Source organism: Numenius arquata, chromosome 8 (assembly GCF_964106895.1).
Source record: "Numenius arquata chromosome 8, bNumArq3.hap1.1, whole genome shotgun sequence".
Classification (NCBI taxonomy): Eukaryota; Metazoa; Chordata; class Aves; order Charadriiformes; family Scolopacidae; genus Numenius; species Numenius arquata.
In genome coordinates this window covers 16,845,667-16,858,662 of record NC_133583.1, presented here as the reverse complement: position 1 = coordinate 16,858,662, position 12,996 = coordinate 16,845,667, and the positions used below count along the sequence as shown (strand labels likewise).

The 12,996-nt window shown below is 42.6% G+C and overlaps 1 protein-coding gene across 1 annotated transcript in view; it reads right to left on the bottom strand.

Annotated features, from left to right (window-relative positions):
• Window positions 1-203: 203 nt before the first annotated feature.
• POC1A (POC1 centriolar protein A) overlaps window positions 204-12,996 on the bottom strand; it is a 62,476-nt gene continuing 49,683 nt past the window's right edge. Inside the window, exons 10-11 of the mRNA XM_074151696.1 lie at window positions 11,887-12,027; window positions 204-493 (exon numbers count right to left, since the gene is read on the bottom strand). Coding sequence (XP_074007797.1) covers window positions 371-493; window positions 11,887-12,027 — 264 coding nt within the window. The 3' untranslated portion in view covers window positions 204-370. The remainder of the gene's footprint in view (window positions 494-11,886; window positions 12,028-12,996) is intronic.

Sequence of the window (12,996 nt, the reverse complement as noted above, 5' to 3'; positions counted from 1 at the left end):
CTTGTCACTTACAGCTGGCACTCACCTCAGCAACAAGCCTAATACAGCCCACACCAGACACATGGCAACTCCAAGATGCTTAAACCTTTTAAAACTAACTCAGCAGCACCGAAGGCAGGAGAGGTGCAAGCTTCCTAGTTAGTACGCAGACCACACGCTGGCTGCTATATCACTGGAAAACACAGGAGATCACAATCATTATCCACACTTACGAATAAAATATTCCTTTTATTTTAGTAAAGTAACAAAGCTTATTTACAGATACAATAACTGTACATTCCAATTGAAAAATAGATTGCGCTCAAAATCCTTAACGCAAGTCACACACAGTCTGTTAGGAACACGAACAACTTCAAACCTCCCAACACCTTCAGCTCCCGTCATCTCTCTGGAAATCAGCTATTTTGTTCTGAATGATTTTCTGCTGATTCTCAAGACATTCCTTCAGCTTGTCTTCAGTGAGCGTCAGCCGCTGCTCCAGGATGGAAACCGTCTGCAAAACAAAACGAAAGCTGTTGAACCGCTCAAAGACAAGCTACATACTCTACTCTTAGTGGGTAATAAAATGCCAAATTAACATGAGTATTTTGAGGTATTTCAGGGCTGTAACTCCAGTATCAGCATTTTAGCAGAGCAGAGCCGCACACAACTTCAGAGAGGAGCAACAGAGGCTGGTGGGCACGAAGATCTCCTGCAGACACCACAATGCATCCATTTCAGCACTCTGTGCTTTCAAATTGGGCTCTGCATTGCTTTTCCTGGACAGGTTTTGTCCTTCCACGTTCGTGAGCCACCAGACACTGGAGAGCCACCAGACGCTCTTCTGCTAATGAGACACAGAGGTCTTGAACAGTTTCACCCAGTTTTAGCTTTGATTTTGCCTCTCTGCTTCTGACTCTTTCCTCCCTTCTCTGAATGCCATCAGTTTGCTGCAATTAAAACACACAAAACTTGCTGGACAAGCCCAATGACAAGCAAGAAAACCCTCCCAGCAAAAGGCAGTGCAACAAGCAATGGAAGGGAACCAAAACCCAAAGCAGCAACATCTACCTCAACGTAATGCCTAAATATTTCTGTATAATCCAGTTACTCCACAAACGATTGTTATATCTTTCTCCTCAAGCTGAAGTCACCATGTACAGGATGCACAGGAAAAACATTTTAACCACGTGGCAATAAAAGCCTCTGCTGAAAGTGTTTTATTGATCACTCCAAGGTAATCAAGGGACCTGGCTATGCAAAGCCGCTTTCAGCTTCCAAAGACACCGGAACAGCTGATAATAGGCAGTGATGATCTAATACTTTAATATCTATAAACTTATCAGCAACAATCAATAGCTTCACATTTTGAGCATTTTTACTGCATAAATAACATCCTCTGTTAAAAACAAAGGATGTTCAGAACCTTGGACTTCTTAAAGTAATTCAAATAAACTTGGACAACCACTGTTTGTATAGAAGTTATACATAGAAAGCCTTTTAATAGAATGTTTCATAAGCACATCTTTAAGTGCCTTACAAAAGAAAGCAGGTCTCGCTATCCCCATTTTACAGCTGGGGAAACTAAAGCACAAAGAGAGGAAACGGCTTGGCTAAGGCTACTCTAGTCACTAAGGAAAAGCCTCCTGTAAAGTGATTTAGGGAATGATATGAATGGGGGGAGGGTGGAGAAATCAGATGTAGTAAAAGCACAACACCAAGCACAACGGCAAAGCCCTTTCCCTCTGCCATCTTGCAAGATCACGTATCAACAAAGTCAGGAAGGGCCACACATCATGCCATTTACCACAACGCAACTTTTTTTTTCCTCCCTAAACGTAGTTCAAAGCTTATTTCTACTAGACATGCTCTGCTGACCTGGGACGAGGCAGAAAAGCCAACTCCTGCTGCCTAATGCAGCATTGCTGCAATGGTAGAAAGCTTCACCTGAAAGAACAAATCCTGCGTGGCTTAAATATTCCCTTGAGCTTCGGCACCAGCTTCATTTAAGTTTTTCCTTCTCTATTTGCCACCCCTTTGAGGCACAAGAACTCAGCACACAGAGCGCCAGAAGAAAACTCATGGAGCCAGCAGGTAACATCCCAGGTGCCCCAGAGGCAGCAGGAGCCCTCCCGTCTCTTCAAAGGACAGAGGATTTCATCTTTTTCATGTATCCAGCCATGCTATTGCCTAGTGGCTGCCTCACAGAGGTCAGGAGTAAAGCTGCTCAGGACAGAACACAGCAGACTGGATGTCTACCAGGGGTTTACAGCAAAGATCTTACCCTGCAAGCAATCAGAGAGAGAATGAAAAGCAGTAGGGATCCTGGATTTTCCATTTAAAAAAGAACTAGTAACTTAAGTCTCAGTTAAAAAAGGAAGGGAGTGAAACATTGCATCAAATTTCCTTCAGAAAGATAATCAACTGAATTCATGTCCTGGTCACACCACCCTACTAGAAGCAAAGCCCCAGATTACTTGTGGCTCCCATATGCCATGATTTACTGCCACCACAATCCCGCCGATACGAGTTAAGTGCTGGTACACACGGCACTGTGAGACTAAGCACAAGTAAAGCAGACTTCAGAAAGTGTTGAATTTGTGAAAAAGCTGTAAGGAAAATGTTTATTGGAATGGAAATTACATGTAAGTATAAGCAGAAACCTTGTAGTGAGTATTTTTTGGAAACTAGAAGTGGAAAAGTAGCAGTCAGAAATGAAATCCAGGAAGTCCAACGTAGGAACTGATGACTACAGCCCATTTAGACTTGAATATATGATGCCCAAAATACCCAGGGCATCTGACATCCTAGGAAGGTAAGGGAAAGCACAAATACTGCCCAGCTGCTATTACTGCTATATTGTAACTTACACATAAAAGAAAAGCTCCTTTATTAGCAGCTGACAGTTTTACAATATTTCCATGTTGTTGTTTATAAAACAAGTCCTTGTTGGTAGGCAAATTAAACTTCACTCATTCAGCTCCTGCAAGCTTTTGCTATTGCTTTTTAGAAGATAACGAACCAACAATTAAGCCAAGGAGGAAAACGTTGTTTGACAGATTCAGCGAGGATTCACTGGAGCCAGGTTCACACTCAAGCCCTTTCTCTGTGGCAGGATCTGAGCCTCCTGTCGTGTCAGGAGCACAGCACATGTCTCCATTGCCCACCAGGGAGTAAACGCTAGATAATTTATTAAAGCCCTGGCTCAAATTGGCAGAAGAATAACAACTTAAGACTTAAACGAGAAGAAAGATCAACCTATTTAATTTTTTTAAGGAGTATTTCTGACATTACAGTAATATACTATGGACACCAGCACTGAATATGGAATTCTTCACACAAACGAAAACTCACTTAAATTATTTTTACCAACACTTCATGAAACATTTCTCTTCATTCATCTTCACAGACTTAGCCTAGAAGAAAAACTGTTTTTCTCTTTAGAAATATTAATGAGAAACTATGTAGAAACAAGAAGTTCACAGAATCACGGAATGATATGGGGTTGGAAGGGACCTCTGGAGATCATCTGGTCCAACTCCCCTAGGGTTATCTTCTATTTACTTTAAGATCTGGGGAATATTCAGCTCCATCCTCCCTGAGGACACCTAAACTGAAGCACCCAGTAGCCATTCTTGCTTAGATGACAAGCCCCCTGTGCCATTCTTCCAAGTTATTTTTACTCCCTCAACCCAAATAACAGTGATTTGTGATGCTGTTCCAAGATGCTTTCATCAGTATCTTTCCCTTAGTTCCTGTTGAACATTTCCCTGCCTGATTAAGCAGCAGAGACAGTTTAAGAACCTCTAGCCTCGGGACTGAGGCTTTGGCAGCAGCCCTGGAGGGACAATCAGTCCTGCCTCTTTTGAGGACTACAGATAAGGGGAACCAGGTGCTAAATGAACACCAACAGAAACCAGTTCTACAACTGCCAAAGGAAGTCTGAAAAGCAAAGTCCAGAGCAAGCAAGGGGAAGCCATCAGCAGCCCTCCGGAGCAGTGGTGGGAGTTCCTGCGAGGGAGGAGGGACCCAGACAGACGGACAGACTGACGGGTACTCATTAACTAAAGCAGAGCTTACCCTGGAGCTGGGGCAAAGCAAGCAAGAGCACGGGAAGGGTGGAATAACGTTAGGCTCACCCCGCTATAAGGGATGACTGTTCTGCCCTGCACGCAGCACTGAGGATTTCAGCGTGCCACTCACACCGGCTTTGATGGAGATAGCACACGTAATAGCAGGGGGGACATAACTCTGCTCCAACTGATCACCAGTGATTGTAGGACCCCAAAAAACCCATGTATCGATACAACAGTTACTCAGATCAGGTAACAACAGCTTGGCTGAGCCTGAGGGATACCATCCTGCACACCGACTGCAAAGCAGATGTGCTCTTGCCTGTGTGCAAGAGCGTTGCAAGTGTCTTGTTATGTGCCTATTCCTGCCATCATTCCATAACAAAATCCATCTCTCCATTGATTTCAAAGGAGGTAGAAGTAGTTTCCTAGCTTTACTTAAATAAAAAGATTCTTAAATGTTTGCTCCACCAGTTTTTCTAGGCATATGCTAAAAAAGATTTTGCAGGGCACTAACATATCAACCAGCCCAAAAAAACCACACATTACTTCCACCTCTTCAGCTTTTTCTTTCCCTTATGACATGTTAATTTATGAAGACAACATTTTCTTCTCAATTTACCAAAAAGTGCACCTGCAAAAGAGCATGCAACAAATGCAGAAGTTTGTAAGTCTCAGTGCCCTCAGTTTCCCCACTCCACTGTGCTGGCACAGGGAGAGACTTAGGGATGTCTGTCAAGAGGTGTGATGAACACGAGAGATGGCCCATGGATTGGCAGAATGAGACTTGTCAAGTCTGACCTGGAGCTGCAGGTGTTAAGAGCTCTGCCCTCTGTAACGAGCAAGCCCAATGCCGGTTTGTTTTTGAAGAGCTACATGCCCTGCTATAACTTCTTATGGTTTTCCCTAAAAATGGTCATTTTGGAGCTGATTTCAGCCCCAACCATAGCCAAGTACATCAAGTAAACTGCATCATAAAAATGCTGCCTTAGCATTTGCCAAGGAGGGACCCTTGGATGCCAATGAGTGAGTTCAGAGGTACCTATATACCTCTAGGGCACAAATTCGTGACACCTGGGGCACAGACTGCTGTACAGCATCGCGGAGACCTGTTGGCACTATACTGGTAAGTGACAACAGTCTTGCATGAAAGGAGTACAGTTGCCAACGTTCAAATGCACCAGTTAGTGAGTGGTATCAACGAGAGACCCCAGTTATTGTATACGGATCACTAAAATGGTACCTCCAACACCCCCTGAACACAGTCCTGAGCTATACACAGTCCCATGTGAGACAGGAATTAGCAAGTATCCAGGTAAATTAAGCTTGAAAGCCCTTTCTCTAAACTAATGCAATGAGTGAAATAAACTACCACAGGAAGGGTTTGCACCAGGATAGCTCTACCTGCCTTTTACCAAAAAAAAAAAAAAAAAAAAAATTTAAAAATTTAATTCATTCCACACCAACAACAGTTTAAAATACCAACTTGAGCTGCAAGATTAAAAGGCTCATGGGAGAACTTGTGCAGCAAAAGGCACTCCGAGGTTCAAGCATGAACCTGCCTGGTAAGAAGCAGCCTTTCCTCCTGTTGTACCGAGTCTTGCCCTGACTTGCTGTCAGCCTCCCTTCCATCTCAGCAACTGCATCTCGTGCAACTCCAGGCAGCCCCCTGCCATCAATCAGCGTGGGGAAAGGAAGCCAGGCTGCCCTCCTCATGCACAAGTTCCATCTTAACACAGTTTTGAGATGGGGCCCAAACCAGTGACTGACATTGAATGTGCTCTGAAGCATTTGCAGCCAAAGCTGGCAGTTCAGACTAGCTGAGGAACTTGGCCTCGTATCTGAGAGAACAGCAAGGTATGAAGCCTTCAAAGTTATTAACACTTTATGTAGCAAACAAATGCACGCAAAGCTCTTTGCGTGCTAGGACCAGCCTCACTCTAGTGGTCAGAGCCTTAATCTCAGAGATGAAATATACAATTAAGGCTTTTTTTTTTTTAAATGTGAAATGATTTCCAAAGAAGTGATAGCTCCTCATCTGCTCAGACTAAAACAAGATCTGCTACCCTAGAGACATTTCAAATAAGTTCTGTAGCTCCTCACATCTCAATTGCTTTGAATGCAAACTCTAAGGTGAATTCTCACAAAGCCTATTTGCATAGAATATTTCACACCAGGTTGATTTACAGATAGTATATTGATTATTTCAGAATTAAGAAGATAGCTCTTGTTGTGCTTTAGTCTTCCCCTCAATCTTTCTTCATGAATATTCCCAGATTTACTTTGTAACATGCTTCAAATTCGACAAACTTTTATATGTTACTACAAAACACCTAGCTCCAGTATGGCTAGACAGGAACACACTGGTCAGTGCTGCTGTTCTACAGCTGCGTGTTAGGAAGTCCCACAAGCCTCTCCACACAGGTTTTGCACATTCATCCATATCACTATTGTATCATGTGGGTTAGGGAAATGTGATTATGCCTGCAGATGTGCAAGTGCCTCATCAGGATCCCTATGCAGAGCTCCAGGCCTGCTCAAGAAGTTGTGCATCTAAACCACCTTGAGGTCTGTTCTCTAGGGCAGGACGCAAGAGCTCACAGTCCCACCAGCTCTCTTCAGCCAGTCCAGACATGCGCTACTCGCAATACTTGAAAAGAAAACTTTTTATATTTAGCAGCCCAAAGCACTACAACAAGGAAGTGGGTAGTTATAAAATTCAAACCCAGTATTGCTCATCTGTCCCTTCCTCCTTATTACTGAGGGCGATAAGACACTGGACCAGGTTGCCCACAGAAGCTGTGGATGCCCCATCCCTGGAAGTGTTCCAGGCTGGATGGGGCTTTGAGCAACCTGGTCTAGCGGGAGGTGTCCCTGCCTATAGCAGGGGAGTTGGAACTCTATGATCTTGAAGATCCCTTCCAACCATATGACTCTATCAGCTGCCATCTCTCTTTCCACCTCCCAGTACACTCCAGTTTCTACAGATCCTTGAATCACAGTTAACCGGCCCTTTAACTAAATTATAGTTGCAGCTTTAGTCTCCTCCTAGGCTCAGGCAGTAGACTCGGTATGGCAACAAGTTATCACTTGCAGGGCTCTTGCTTTTTACAGTAGGAAAACTGTACAAAAGTACCTAAACATTCTATTATGGCCCACTTTGCCACACCAACCAGCATGGTCAGTGCTAGATTCACAGTGACCAAAGTCACCCTGGAGGACAAAAAAAAAATCTCCTTTGCATTAAAATCAATCTTAGCCTCAAATATGATGAGCCACAGGCTCTGCCAGTTTCCTCCGCACAGTGTGGGGACACATGGCACACAAACCATCTGTAACTGAGCATTTCCATTTACAGCCCTCTTACTAAAAATGTTTCATCACACAGCGCTGGTGCTTCAGCCTTGACAGTTGATCATCCAAAGCTCAGCTGATGGCACTTGCAGCTGATGGATCCTGCAAGTTTCTGGAAGGGACTACCTGCTGCTTCTGCACAGGTCCCAGCAGCCTCCCTGGTGCAGAGCTCCTGGACCTCTGGGGCTGGACAAGCACAGCTCAAGGAGTCAGAAAACTTCAAGTTTCACATGACAGTATGAAAACACAGCAAGTTATGATGAGCTACAACAAAATATCCACGCACGTACCATGAGAGCAACTGCACAATTTAGAGTTTAGCAATCCCAAAAGACTAGAGGTCTTCCCCCAACCACAACGACTTCAAAGACTTCCCATATCCTTCCCCTGCCACCCGATCTACTTCTTGAAAGGATGCAAATCACTCAGTGAAATTAACCCAGCTGCTGGTACCCAATGGCTGACTAACAATTTATATTAATCTTCAAGGTCTGCTTGTGAAAAGGAGTTGTGGGAGGTGTTTAGTATTCCTCCCCTGGAAGGATAACAGAAGGTGAAGGTCCTGTGGACCTCCAGAGAGGATCTACGCATTTGAGAAGCCAGTCTTTGCACAGTGTCCTGCTAATACAGCAATATCCCAAGGAGTGCATTTAATTTAGACAGCCTTAGAAAGAAGAAAATTCCAGTTGCATCTAGACTTGGAGATTTTGTAACAAGCATTATTTTGAAAGTGAATTTGAGAATGGTAGCTCTGATGACACGATACAGGGGACTGGCAACAACCAGGGTACTTCACTTGTTTTGAGTGAAAGATCAAAGCTACTGCATCTCCAAGAGATGGTTCTGACTCATGAGAAATAGCCCCTATGTCCTTTAAATTAAGATTTAAAAACCAAACTCATCTGGCATTTCACAGATTTTTCAGATGAGAGGTCTTTTTATTAGTGTTTTGGATTTCAAACCATTTCTTTAGGAATAAAGACTGCTTGCAGTTCTCCTCCCATGTGTTGGGTCCACCTGCAGCCAGTGAGTGTTCGGGTACGAGAGCAATATAGAAAACAAGACATTTGTGCAAGGCAGAGGTAGCAGCACTAATGACCAAAAGAAAAAAATAAAAATATTTATTAAAAGGAGTAACAAATTTGATTTCACTCATGTTCATTAGAGCTGAAAATGATGTGCTTATAATTAAAAAGCAACCCACTTGTTCAAGTCTTTTTTTTTTTGCTAAAGGATTTAATTTAAAAAAATTCTCCTCCCTCCCTCTCTCTGCAATCTTTTCTGGAGTGAAATAATCCTTTAATCTCACATGAGCTAGATTGTCCTTCAGTTCAGGCTTGGATTATTTTACGGATTTAGCAAGTCTTCTCCATTTCATTGTGTTGTTTTCTCCCAGCTTCAACGCAAGATTAGTTTGGGGAAGTATATAAAGCTGTTTCCTGTGGGTGGATTATCGCAGCTATTTATGAATTTTTATGCTAACCTGATTCTGAACTCTCCGTTTGGAGCAGACATCTTCCTTCCCACCTAAAACCAGCAGCTTTTGCCTCAATGCCTGGTGCCCACCAGTGCTGTGGATTAACAGCATGAAATGTGGCAGCTGCAGGTGTTCAGAGTGAGGGCTGGAGAATACAAACCAGCAAGAGATGACAGCCTTCAGCCAATGGCTTACCATTACCTCCTTCAGCAGAAATTGAAAGTATTTTCTCTCCTCACTTTTACATGATACCAATTTTAGCATGATAAACTTTGAAATGATAGCCAAAGAAAAAATTTTAGGAAAATAAATTAGTTTTATATTTGCATAATTTCCCAAAGTAGTTTATCACAACTTTAAGTTTCCCCCAGTGGTACATTACATCATGTTAACACAGTGCTGGAAACTACGAGCACAAAGAGCACAAGAACTCAAGGTACCACATTAGAAATACACCCAAACTTCCACAGAACTAACAAATTATAAGTTGCTGAAAAACCTGTGGATGGCTATGTCAACAGAGGGTTTCTGGAAATATCACGGACTCTGCCCTTTCTCTTTAACTGTGTGGCCTTGCTCTATGCCATTAGTGTTCTCTTTAAAGCAGCAGCACACAGGAATTACAAATGGAGACTACCAGGAGAACCCGGTACATCCTCAGCCCTTCCTTCCTCAAAAAGGGAAAAATACCGACACCTGTTATACACTATTTATGAAAGCTTTTTGTTCCGTTTTTGAAGTAGCTGTGTCCTCCTTTCACAACAAGGAGTCAGCAAGCCCAAAGCTGCCACGTGAGACACACAATGCTGGTTTGAACCTGCTACGCACAAGGGAGCAGCACCCAGTCGTGCTTTGGCAGAGACAGCAAGGAGAGACAACCAACCCAACCCCACCCACCGCTGTTTCCATTTGACTTGGATCTCTGCTAGCAACCACCATGCCATGGCTCCTCCCGGCCAACATCCAATTGCACAAAAGAAGAGTAACAGCAGCTCTACGGGAGCCACATTCCCTCCTCTGCTACAGGCCATCAGCGTTGGAAAAACCAAATTTTAGCTATGCAAGAAGATGCCATCCAGAGTTACCTTCCAAGGCTCTGCCTTGCTACCCGCCTGCATCCCTCCTCCTTGAGAAACCTCCTCCCTTACTCTAGGAATGAGGGCTTCTTCCATGCTCATTTGCATTAGCTTAAGTATTTGGTGTTGGTTTGTTTTACTGCTAAATATCAAAATCTTGGCATGAAAATGAAGAATTATGAAACCGTTTCAACAGTGTGTCAGGAACATCTACTTGTACAAATGCATCAGAACGGTGTAGAACAAAATACAACATACAAAGATTAGAACCAATGGGAAATAAAGTACTTTGAGGATGGCGAAAAAAAACTCCAAAAAGGTAAAAGGTTGCTGAATGCAGAGTAACTCAAGGCAGCTTTTTGGTTTTCTACTATAATTTCAGGCCTATTTCCAATTTTATCCTATAACCTACTAATTTATTCCTCCCCCACTGATCTCAGTTTCTCTTTCTGCTAGGTTTAAAACAACATTTGGAATTTTCTACGGTTACACAATATCTTCGAGAGAGATGTTTGCATTGCTTATATCTAGTTTAAATCCCACACATACTGTTTACTGCAATATTTGCCTCCTCTAAACACCTATGAAGTTGAAAAGGAGCCATTACATATCCATCATCAGAAGTGTGGATCTGATTTATGTAATGAGAGATAATGAGCACATTCCAAACTTACCGGGGAGACGTAAAAACAGTAATAAAATATTTTGTGTATACACTCGGTTGCATTTTACTTACAAGCACAAGTGCCCAATGTCATACAAGATTTTCCCCCCACTCCAGTGTTTAGTGTTTCAGAGATCATAGGGTAAGTGCTCTCTTGCATTTCTGCCAAATGAACTTAAATACCTTTTGGTTTCCACCCTACACTATTTTAGACTGTCTGTAGTCCTGGAATGCTTTTTAATCCCTAAATCAGCCCTACTTCAATCCCCTGATGGGCCCTCAAACCCATCATCTTACATTTTTTGACAAGTACTTCTCAAGAGCAGAGAGCTAACTAGGACTAGTAATCAGGATGTTCAATACTAAGTGTTCAAGACCTGCTTATTCTTCCTCAGAAACAACACTCAAACTCATAGAAAAACCCTCCTACACAGATTTTTCCATCCTACGACCATGGTCTCAATGACAGGAGATCACCAGTGCTTACTATCCCATGCTTTCTCCCTGCTTCTCACACACCTCAAAAATAAACAACGGAATTCACCCCCAGACAATGAGCAGAAATGGTATTTCTCCACAGAAGCAAGAAACAGCTGTTTAATTAAACAAAAAACATCTTTATCCCCAAATTCTTATTAAGCAAACATATACTGTGAGGATCACCATTAATGGTTGGCGCTGTTCAAGCACTGCTCAGTGACTCGGAGGAAGAGCGGTATGTTAATGCTGTAGCAAAGGATTAGTTGTTTGCTAGCTGTGGGTGAAAAGCATGTTTCAGAGATGAGGCACAGAAGGGCCCAGACTTGTTGATGGGAGGAGAACACTGCAGAAATTGGACTGTGTAGGTGAATGGTGGGTGGGGGAAAGGAACGGGATTCGAAGTGAAGTTTACCTATAGACTGCAGCATAATGGAGGAGGGGAGAGAGACAGATTATTCACCAAAACAGTCCTACTGCCAACCACTCCTTTAGGCATCACCTTAGATAAACCGTGGCTAACAGCAAGGGGTACCAGAGCTGGTTCAAGCACTGCTCTGCTATACCAGAGGAAAAGGGAGTTGAGGGAAGAGCAGGGCCTGAGCTGGAAGTTGATGGGAGGGAACTGACAGAAATAAGAAGATGAAGATCAATTTATCAAGAATTATCAAAAAGCAGAGGTTTTGAACTAGCCACACTTTTATTCTATGAAAGTATTGCAATTTATTCCCAATTCTTCCAATCAGAGGTACCTTTTTCATTGCAAAATTAAACAGCAAATCGTACCTGAGTCAGGACATCCAGCTGTCCCATAATATGCTCCAAGGTATTTGCAAGACTAGTCTCCTCTTCTTGCTGCTCCTGGTTCCTACCAGAATCCTGAGGTTTTGTTTTCTTAAGATGAACACCACAATCCATTTCTGATTGCTAGAAAAATAAACAGACAATTTGCTATTGCGATGCAAACAACTGGAGAAGGATTGCTGTTTCATGGAGGGTAAAGAACAGTTTATTTTGGGACAGTCTCTGGTATTAAAAACGGGCAAAAGAGAACAGGAATTGTTTGTTCTTGTCACAGCTAGAAAAGGAAAAGCTGCTACAGACTTGCCTGTCTTTACCAGGTGAAGGGTTTTAGGGTTTTTTTTCTGTTTTCGGAGGGGGGGGGGGTTGCGTGTGTTTTGTTTGTTTTTAAGCCTTCCTCAGGAAAGGCAAACCTTAGATAACAGTCTTGAAGCAATCCTGCAAGGTTCAATTTTTGTATGTGCAAAGAGCTTTGGCACGCTCAGGTGGTACACGGGCATAGACTGTACAGGCAAATGACTTACTGGAGCCGCATGGAAGCATCACATCCAAATTACAAGAATAAAGTAAGCCACCCCAAGAGGAGTCCAACTATTTCACTCCAACAGCAAAGCAAAAGCCCCTCTCCATGTTTGGTAGTTGTAAGAAGGCAAGGATGCCGTACCGCAGTTAAGGTCAGCAGAAGCAAGATGCTCCAATATGCATTAAAAGAGGCAGTTTTGATTTAGTCATTTTAATTTTGTTTATATCTTGAACTGGTTTTCCCTCCTCAATGAGGTTAAGAACAAGCTTACTTTGAAGTTTCAATTTCAACTGTTTTAGTTATGCAAGCTTGAATATTTCATTCAGAATAAATTAAGTTTTAAAAGCACAAATAGATCTCTACTAGAGAACTTATTCTTCTTTCCTTTTCTTTCAAAATGGTATTTTTCTTCTAGAACAAACACTAGTTGCATTATTTATCTTCATTACCACCAGCAGAAGTTCAGAGAAGTTTATCTAACTAAACAAGGTAGCCAACCGATTAAGCAATTGCAGACTTAACTTTCTCAATTTACACTAACAGATGAGATTTGAATCTAAAGCCAAGATCAC